At 51.0% G+C, this 9,556-nt stretch overlaps 1 protein-coding gene across 2 annotated transcripts; it reads right to left on the bottom strand.

Moving 5' to 3' along the window:
* Positions 1-1,462: 1,462 nt before the first annotated feature.
* Positions 1,463-8,611, bottom strand: TMEM72 (transmembrane protein 72). Of its 2 annotated transcripts, XM_062606829.1 has the most exons (5): positions 8,262-8,611; positions 4,322-4,388; positions 3,835-3,906; positions 2,951-3,090; positions 1,463-2,779 (listed from the first exon to the last, which is right to left on the bottom strand). In XM_062606829.1, exons 1-5 carry the CDS (start codon positions 8,329-8,331, stop codon positions 2,319-2,321), a joined length of 810 nt encoding a protein of 269 aa, XP_062462813.1. In that variant the 5' UTR covers positions 8,332-8,611; the 3' UTR covers positions 1,463-2,318. The 2 variants fall into 2 exon arrangements, with proteins under 2 accessions (XP_062462813.1, XP_062462814.1); XM_062606830.1 differs by lacking the exon at positions 3,835-3,906.
* Between the last annotated feature and the right edge of the window lie 945 nt (positions 8,612-9,556).

Genomic DNA, 9,556 nt, shown 5'->3' with positions numbered 1-9,556 from the left:
CTCTTACCATATCACTTCTCCCCTTGTCAGGTGGCCCCATTGCCTCATTAGTAGGAAGCATGGAGATGAATTTGTAAGGGCTGAAGAATGAAATCTGTTACGAGCAGTTGTCCCCACCCAGGCTGCTCTGGAGCTTTGCTCGGGGCTAGAGAGGCAGCTGGAGAAATGCAGTCTTTCTGTAGTAAGCAGATTGGTTGATGTAGTGGGAGCAGTGCCTTTCCAACAAACTTTATCTGTGTGTGTGTAATTATAGTGTTCAAAGAAGAGCTTCAGATGATGCAGAAAGCAGAGTTTGCTAGTGAGAGTGGGTCTAATTGCAGAGCAGATATGTGTTTGAGGTGGGGAGTCAGCTCCAAGCGCAGTCTTTAGGGGCAGAGTTGTCGGGGGGGTACCTTGTTAGCATGGCTGGGTCAGGACCTTTGTTGGTGCAGGTATGTTGTTTGGTCACCAAGTTTAGAGGAAAACAGCTGTATGTTCAGTTGTTAATGTGATGAATACACTAGCTTAAGAGCACGGCTGTGGCTGGAACCTGGCCTTGCTGCTATCAGTTGTGCAGTGTTAGGCTGTAAAAGGGCACAACTTTCTGAATATATTTTTCCAAGTGAAAAACCTCTTTAAAGGCAGATGTGTACATGACTCTTCCTCAGCATGCAATTACAGGGAGGAGGGTTAATTTGGGCAGCCATATGGAGGAGCTCTCTAATCCATGTATCATGTTTAGAACAGATTGAGAAGAGCTATCAATTTAAATGTTGGTGATGCAACAAAAAGCTTTTTGTTTATGTTGGTAGGAATGAGAAATCTGTGCAACCGTTCATAAGCTTTTCTTGTAGACAGAGTTTCATTATCAAACACAGGCAGTCAAATACTGTGAGTCAGTATCTTCTACCTTCCTCTCAATCCATCTTCCAAATTAGGAGTCATTTAAAAAGAGTTTATTAAGAAACAGCACTGTGTTCTTATCTCAATTACCTTTTGATTTTGAACTCCTACACTTTACATTTTCACACTCCACTGCTTTCTTAAATGAAGATGTGATCGAGACTCAAAGCTTAGTAGACCCACTGGCTTGTATCTTCTAAATATATTTTAGGAAGTCTCAGAGATCTTTTCTCCTTACCACCACCTCACCCCAATACTGTGTGCCTCTTCATCCCAGCAGTGATGTCAGTGTGGTTTCATGTCCCATGCCTGAGAAAACCATGATACCCAAGTTCTTTCCCATGGCCAGCCAAAAGAGCTGCATGACACTGATGAGAGAGTGTTAGTGTTGGTGCAGGCACAAATGTCATTTGTTATCTGGAAGCAGAAAGTCTTAGTTCTCAGGTGGGAGAGAGCCAAGGGGATGAGTTGAACAGAAGAGAAATGCCCAGTTATAGGTAGATGGTCCTCAAAGGGAATAAAATATGGTAGGATTAAGCCAGAGGTAAAGGGTTCATGGAAGATCTGGCATGGAGGGGACTGGTGGGACAGTGCTGTAACTTTTATTATTGCCTCTGCCCTCTGGGGTCCATAATTAAATCTGGGACTTACACGGAATCTGCTGTGCCAGCATGGTGCTGAATTTCATCACCTGAGCTGCCACATCATCCCAAAGCTCCTCTAACTCAAGAGGGCTGTCCAGGCAGGGGACATAAGAAAACCCATGTCCTTGCTCCTCCATAGGTGTCCCCAGTGCCAGAGGTGATCTCCCTGCAGGGCTCAGAGTGTGTTTCAGGGGAGTGCACTTAGCAGGTGCTAGCGCCAGGGGTGTGCTTGGTCTCATCCCACCTCTGAAATGACATTTTGGATGTCTTAGGACTGGTGCAGCTGCTGCAGGTGCTGAATATGACCTGTGCTGAATGTGTCCCAGCACTGAGCTCTTTATTGTGCAGCAAGAGCAGGGGGGAGACAACTGCCCCCAGCAGAGGCTGCCCTGGGGACATGGTGGTCTCCCCTGCTCCTGCCTGCTGCTGCTTCATGGGAGTCACACACCATGGCTGTGATGTTAGGCAGGAGGAGCCACTCTGAAGTGTAGTGCCATAACAGGGGAGTGACCCATGTGTGAAGCCATGGGAACAGGAACCTGACTGTCCCAGCACTACCCTGGCTGGACCACCACCTGTCTCCTGGGCACAGCACTGGAGGGGCTGGGGACCACCACTGGCTCTGTCACAAGATGCAGGACCATATAGTGCAGGAGGTGACACAGTTGTCACCCTGGAGGCAGGGAGGGCAAGGAAGGCCACTTCTCAGGGCACCTTGGCTGCTGAAGCAGCAGGGAAAGACGCCAGTGCCAGGAGTAGCAGCTTTGTCCCATCCTCATTCCTGCTGAGGGCTTAAAATAGGCCTGTGGTGCTGAGGGGAGAGAGGATGACAGGTGCATCAGGTGGGGTGAGGATGGGTGTTGTGTCTGATGTGGTCTCTTCAGCCTCACTGTTTATGTCCTCCAAGCTCTCACTGACAGAGGGGATGATCTGCACCACCTTCTCCTGGAAATGCACTTGCTTGCGTGGGCCTGGCAGGGCTGCTGGTTCAGTGGGACCTACTGGGGCTGGGCTCCTCTCCTTGCTGCCCTTCAGGATGCTCTTCATGTGGCCCAGCAGTGAACGGTGCTGCTCCCTCTGGGCCTCGTGGAAGGTGTAGGTCTGCTCTGTGTCACCAGCAATGGTTGCGGCTGCAATGGTGGCTGAAGGGTCTGCGTATTGGCCTGCCTCGGGATGCGTCTCTTTGTGCCTTGGGCTCTTCCTTCTCTTGCTCAGCAGGAAGTAGGCCAGGGCGGTGAGCACCAGCATGGACCCTGGGGAGAAGACTATGTTGGCTGAGGGCCGGGGCAAGGCGAAGCTCTTGGTCTAGCTAGCTCAGCACCATCTGCAACTGGACCAGCACCTTGCATATCCCCACCCTCTCTGGCGCTCAAAAGACCACGCTTCTACCTGTGCTACTCCCCACCCCTGCATGGGATCCTCACCAGGGATGGTGACGTGCCAGATGAGGACAGGATGCAGGAAGCAAGCCACTGAGAGAAGTGTGTACCCCAGGAATTTCTGAAAGCTCCCTGGGCGTCTAGCTCGCTTCCAGCAGGCTTGTGCCAGGGAATCAGGCTCATATCTGGGGAGAGAAACACAGGTCCTTGTGTGATGGGGCACATGGCACATGGCAAGAAGAATTGGACCTAACCATGCCCCATCTAGACGTGCAGATCCTCCCTCTGGTTTTCCAGGAAACCATTGTGTTGGTCAGGGAAGGTAAGCAAAGCCTGAGCCTTTCCAATAGGCAGAAGAGGCCAGGGGCTACATCTGCCAGATGTCGGCATCTCAGGCCATCTCTCCTTGGTGTGTTTGCCTACATGGCTACTAGTTGAATGCCTACTAGCTGGACTAAGGTGCTGCCTCTAAGATATCAAGGCTTTTGAGTTTATGCTAAAAGACAGCAAAAGTGCTCAGCCTCTGAGAAGTACATAAGGATTTTCTACATTTTAACTTGAACTTCTGCACTGTCTCTGGGAATGGGTTGCAGCTCTCCCTGGGAATCTGGCTCTTCCCTCAATCCCATTTCCTTGCAGGGCTTCATACTGTATGTTAAGCAGATGCCACAGACCAGGGTTTGTTGTGTTGATGCTCAGCAAATTATGGCACAAGCCTGGCTTAAACCACAGGTTTAATTGGCTGTGGACATGGCCCCAGACATGGCCCCACTTACCTCCCCCCTGCCTGACTGCACTTGCCATGATGTTTGGGGCAGGACCTTTGGTTTGGCACTTGCAGCTCAGCTAAGTCTGGTGTTGCCTGTAAGGTACAAGTTGCCTCAGGAGGTCCCACCAAGGATGGAGAAGACTGGAGAGGGTCTACTCACGTGAAGCACATCTCCAGGAACAAACTGATAAAGAAGAAGCCTTCACAGACAGTAACTGCAACCCCTGAAAAACTGAAAGGTGGAGCTGTCAGGGGGGCAGGGCTGGGCTTGAGTGTGCTCTCCAGTTGGCAAAAGGGGCAAAGAGGGCCAGGATTTACTATCCAGTTCACAACAAAGTCTGTGTGCTAGGGTCTGAACACCCTCTGCTCAGATGGTTTGTGGAGGAGAGCTCAAAGCCCTTCTGTCCCTGGGGGGTCAACTTGCAGGCAGTGTCACTTCTGGCCTGAGTCTGTAGTAGCATGGGTGACCCTGTAACATCAGTTTTTCTAACAGAAAGCTTACTTTTCTGAAACCTGGAGACCTGAACTCCCCAAAGCCTCGGACACTGCTCCCTGCTGCTGTTGAAATCTAGTCTGATCTGAAATATGGTGGAGGGGTCAAATGAGTCACCCCTGCCAGCTCTGACTTGAAGGACAAAAATACTCACAGAAGGTAGAAAGCCAGGCTTTTGAATTGTCCTCGCTGCAAAGTTTCTACGCCCACACCGATCAGCACTAGAAAGAGAAGGTAGAAAAGATGCTGACTATAGGGTTGATTCCCGACTCTCTGGTGCCCTGTGAGCTCCCAGGATCAATGCCCCAGCTTCCCCAGGGGCTGATGAGGCTACTCCTCCCATGCTGTGCAGCACATTAGAACTGCCAGCACCAGTGATTCATGCTGACACAGCAGCCCAGGGTAGTCAGAGCTGAATGCTGGCCTTGACATACAGCCCAGAAACCCATCCCAGCTGCATCCCTATCACAGCAGTCTTGAGAGATGCTCTGGGGATACCAGCTCACCTTGGACAGCTGTGGGAGGTGAGCACCAGTGTCCTGTGTCCCTTCCACCCCCTGCCATGCTGCTCCATCACAGCTGCCACAGGGACTTCCCCCCCAGTGCCTCATCCTCTGCCACCTTGGACCTCTCTGCCATATCCCCTCACTCCCCTGCCCTCCCTGCTTGCCCAAGCTTGCTGCGCTCAACATGCCACTGCAGGGCAGCAGCAGGACACAGGAACCACACCAGCTGCCTTCCCAAAAGGCCGTAGCCATGGCATCAAGATCCTTCGCTAGCCAAACAGAAAAACATGTAACTGGAGCAGGCAGATTAAAACCATGGAATGAACGTTCCCTCAGTGCCCTGGGCCAGCGCAGCACACTAGAGAGTCAGTTTAAGGAGGATTAAGAGTATTAGCAAGGGTAAAATCTTCACTGGACTGGCTGTTGGGGGCAAATAGCTTCAGGAATGGAAAATTTTCTTCAACATGCTTCAGTTTCCCAAAAGACTATTTCCAATATGGAGTGGAAATGAAGTGCCTCACGCTAGCTGCAGCAAGTTGGTTGGTATGTGACCAGTCATAGCACACAAGTTCCAGCAGCATGGAGCTGAGCAGAGCCTGGGTTGCATGGCCAAGCCATTGCTCTAGGCAATCACTGCACTTCCTGTGCCCACCTGATGTCTCCACATCTTCCTGCCTTGCACTGGTGCTCAGGAAGTTCATTGCTGGTCATGCTCAATGCACACTGTCTAAGGCTTGGGGTGCCAGTTGGCTTCCTTTGTCTGAGCTGTGGTTTGCCCCAGCTGGAGAAGGGTACCAGGCTCCCAAACAGGATGCAGACCAGTGTCCATGATGCCTGTGAGGTGGATCAATGCTGAAGGTCTGTGCCTGAGCATGCAGCTCTTCCACCTGGGCTGAACAAAGGCACTCTGTGTCACCTGCAGACATAGCCCCTGTCAGCTAGGTGAAGGCATGGGACCCATCTACCACCTCTCCAGCCCTGAGCAGAGGCACAGGGAAGTCAGTCTCATCAAAGGGCTGTGAAGCTGTGTGCGCTGTGTAACCCTACATGCAAAGTATTGTCCTTTACTATCTCGTGACTGAGAACCCTTCTTTATACCCTTTCTTACAAATGTGGAATTTGTTCATTCATTCATTCATTCCCTATGGATGAATGCAGAATTCAGCAGCTTGGCTGTTACGCTCGAATCTCTACTTTGGATGGGGAGGTTTCCTCATTTTGCACAGCTTCTGCTTTATCCAAAGCTGTTTGGATGAACAATCTGAAAAAAAGCCAAGGGCTGTTTCTGACGTGTTTGTTTGGACCAGTTGCTGCCTTGATTTGGATCTTATCCAAACCATGTGGCTGAAGGCACATGATTAGGAATTAAATGGTTGAAAGCATGAGAATTAAGAATTAAGTAAGGACTCTCTCCTAGATGAAGAAATCACAAGGCCTAAAATCTCTGAGCTACAGAGATACCCCAAACACGGCAACGAATTGCAGGGCTGTTTGGTCACTCTCTACTAACTTACCATGAGGTCTGCTGGTTTCTAACACACAAGAAACCCTGCAGCCCCACCATTGCAGATAGCCATTACCTCCAAGATCTTGGGGGAAGGGAGGTTTATATTATGTGGGTAACCTTCTGTGTTTGCAAGCAGCTTATGGAGCTGGCCAAGCCTCCTCAGAATCAATTAGTGAGGCTGATGCACTCTACTCTCCCTTTCATTCTTTTTTTTTTTTTTCCAGATAAACCCCATGTGATTCTCTTCTGCATGGTTTCCATTTCATGCACAAACCTCACACACCTCATCAGGCACTAAACACTGCATCAAGCTGTTTTCTTACTCCGCTGAGACACAGAGGAATAAAACACAGGCACCTCTCATTCTTCACTGGCTTTTTGGAAAAGACAGGTGATACTGGGAATGCATCAGAGCTATGGAAAAGTGGAGATCAGCAGTGCAGATGTCTATGCCCTGTGATGCTCAGCAGAGAGACACTACTCATTCCAAGAACTACAGAAAGAGGTTCAGATGATGCAAAAAGATGACAAGAAAACAACCGGGAGAGAGAGACATTGTATACCACTATGACACTTCCAAATTGTAAGCTTCCTTCAATTTTGCTGGTCTAAGTTTAGTTTTCCCATAGCAACAAGCTCATGTTTTCTCGCAGGAAAGTCTCTGCTGTGAGTTTCCTTGGAGCTTTAACAGAGAATATGACTAGCATGCGGCTCATGTGGGCCCGAGGTGGGTGAGGATGGAGGAAAAAAAAGATTTGCGTTTGCTGGTTAAAGTTGTGTCCCAGCTCCTACCTGTTGCAGTCTCATCATGGTATGCACTTATCTACTGTGAGTTTGTATAAACTCTGAGGCTCAAATCTCTGCCTCTTATCAGTCATTCAAAGCACATTCCAGAGCACAGCCTCCAGCTTCCCAGCTGAGCTTTGGGTGTCACTGAGGACCCATGCTTTCTTCAGCTGACCTGTGTGCTCATTGCTTTGCCCCTCGCTTGAACAAAGTGTCTCTCATGGCTGTCTGCAGTTGATAAAGGAAACGCAAAGGTAGGAGAGCCTGCTGCAACCTATTCTGCAGTGTCTGACTCTGAAATTCCCAAAGGCCTGACACAGGAATCACAGGTACCACCTCAAGTCACCTCTCACCAGGAACTTCTGGTTGATATCTCCAGCCATTAGGCAAATCAGTCACTTTGATCTCTGTTTTACTGATGGGGAAACTGAGGCAGACAGAGCTGTTTATCCTGTCACATAACAGTGAGTCAGCAGCAGTGCCAGAGTGAACCTGAGGCCTTTGCTTTAGCTGTTTCCCCACATCCCATCCAGAGGTATGCCCCATGTGAGGGGATCTGAGGGGATCATCCCCCACAGTTGAGTCCTTCTGGGTTAGACACTGTGCCTGACACATCCAGCTCAAAACTCCTGTGTCTCACCTGAAACCAAGCTCTCGGATGCGTCACCAAACCCAGAGGACACTAGTCCCAAGCAGCTCCGGGCAGTGGGTGAGAGGATGTAACTAGCCAGGTGGGTGAATTTATGATGTTTGAACTGCAGCTATAACCTGAACCGCTTCCTGAGCCTGCTCCCTGATGGGTTGCTAGAGAGGTAAAGCAGCACTTTGGCAGTAAGTGTACTGTAACGGCAGGGACCTCTCCATCCTGCGTGGCACAGGACATCTCACTGCGCACAACACAAGGTGCTCCTCCTTTTTCACATCCCACAGAGCAGCCTGGCAGTTTTGCACAGCCATGAGTGTTTTGCTTTTCAGTCTCATTCACATCTTGCCTGTGCCCATGTCTGTTTTACAAAAACATAATGTAGTTTTGTTTCTATTTTTGCCTTAGCCTGTCCTCTGCCATACTGAGTGCTGGCTCTTCCATTCTGATGTCTCACTGTGTCTCCCACAGCATTTGGAAAGAGCCTGACCAGCCACCCGGCACTCCCCCTCCCTGCATCCCAAAGCAAAAGTGGTCAAGTTTCCTTATCCTCCTGGTTGGATGTGACAATGGCTGCTCCTGACCAGAGGCAGGGGTCCCCAAACCCACTCAGTGCCTTTTAATGCCTAAGAAAGAGAGAGCTCGCTCTTACCTGCTGCAGTGGAGATGCCCAGCAGTCGGCAGGTGTACTCCAGGGCACTCCAAAATGCCTTGTGCCGCATGGCGAAGAGATGGAGACTGTGGTGCCAACCAGGCAGAATGTCCTCTTCAGGGCTCCTGCCTCACGAGTACCCAGCGGCTCCCAGCCACAGGTGAAGCCTCTGACATCCAGGACCAAGTGACCTTCCTGAAGGAAAGGGCAGTGCATGCAGGACCGGCCACCTCCACGAGGCCTCCCAGCGGAGGGTGGTCAGAGGGGGAGCTGCCTCCACGGGGAACCGGCCAGCACTGCTTCCCACTGCTCCCGCGCGGGTGCCGACACTCGGCCTTTCTTGCTGCTTGCTCTCCTTGCTGGTCCGGCAGTGATTAATGATTGGTAAGGGGGGTGTGCGTGCAGCTTTGGGAGCATTTGCACCAGGGCGCACCACGGCCTTTCCTGCTCCCGAGGAGGAGGCTCTGGAAGCCCAAGCTGATTAAATGCATGTGAAGTCATTAGTGCTGTGCAGCTCCCGGCAGGTTAACCATTTGTGAGGATGGTGATGTTTGCTCCTGACAAGAGAGCACCGCATTGCTGGCGAGTCACAAGGCTCCCAGGGCATCCCATTCCTGCTGCCTCCTGCCGCTGACCCCCACCATGCCTGCTGCCACTGTGCAGGGTTTGCCAGGCTCTGACTAGTACTGCTCAGGCAGTGTTCAGGCTGATGTGTGACCACAGGAACAAGGAGCTTAGGTCTATTCCCAAGGGTCCTACACATCCAGGCCAACCATAGAAGGGAAAATGTGTATTTCTCTCCTTGGGAGCCTTAGCGAGAAGTATTTCTGTGTTGTAGTCACCAGGGTCACTTGAATGGCATCACGGTTGCACAACTGTTCTGATACATGGAACAGGGTGTATAGGTAGTCTGACCTCTTTGTATTGGATTCGGTAATCTGGTTAGGGGCCTTCACCTTGTCTGCAGGATGCACTGTCTCTCGAGAGGGCAGCCTTAGGCATGTCTGAAAGCCAAAAAGGACAGCATGGGCCTGCTCTGGACACCAGTCCCACATTCCTGTGTGCTTGACCATGGTGCATCTCACTGTGGCTCACCATGAATCCCCATGCTGCTGCTCAGAGAAGAGGTGGTGTGGCAGCATCATCTGGTCATAGCAGTCTTGGAGCGAGGGGCGTGTGAGCAAGAGCACAATCCCAGTGGGCAGAGCAGACGGCTGTTGCCTGCGGGGTTCACAGGTCAGTGAGCTCACCTTATGCTGCAGCTGCCATTGGTGAGCAGCTGAGGCCCCTGCCCC

Source organism: Pezoporus occidentalis, unplaced genomic scaffold (genome assembly GCF_034315485.1).
Source record: "Pezoporus occidentalis ecotype Australia unplaced genomic scaffold, CSIRO_AGI_Poc_V1 ctg98, whole genome shotgun sequence".
NCBI classification, from domain to species: Eukaryota; Metazoa; Chordata; class Aves; order Psittaciformes; family Psittacidae; genus Pezoporus; species Pezoporus occidentalis.
Note: the sequence above shows the minus strand (reverse complement) of the source record. Positions and strands in the feature narration are given on the sequence as shown.

What these genes read in the sequence shown, in the direction of transcription:
- TMEM72 (XM_062606829.1), bottom strand. Translation starts at nt 8,331, where the DNA reads ATGCGGCACAAGGCATTTTGGAGTGCCCTGGAGTACACCTGCCGACTG. An exon ending in AGCCTGGCTTTCTACCTTCT is followed by an intron (nt 3,907 to 4,321) that starts GTGAGTATTTTT and finishes TCCACCTTTCAG; the next exon opens with TTTTTCAGGGGTTGCAGTTA. An exon ending in TTCCTGGAGATGTGCTTCAC is followed by an intron (nt 3,091 to 3,834) that starts GTGAGTAGACCC and finishes TTCTCTCCCCAG; the next exon opens with ATATGAGCCTGATTCCCTGG.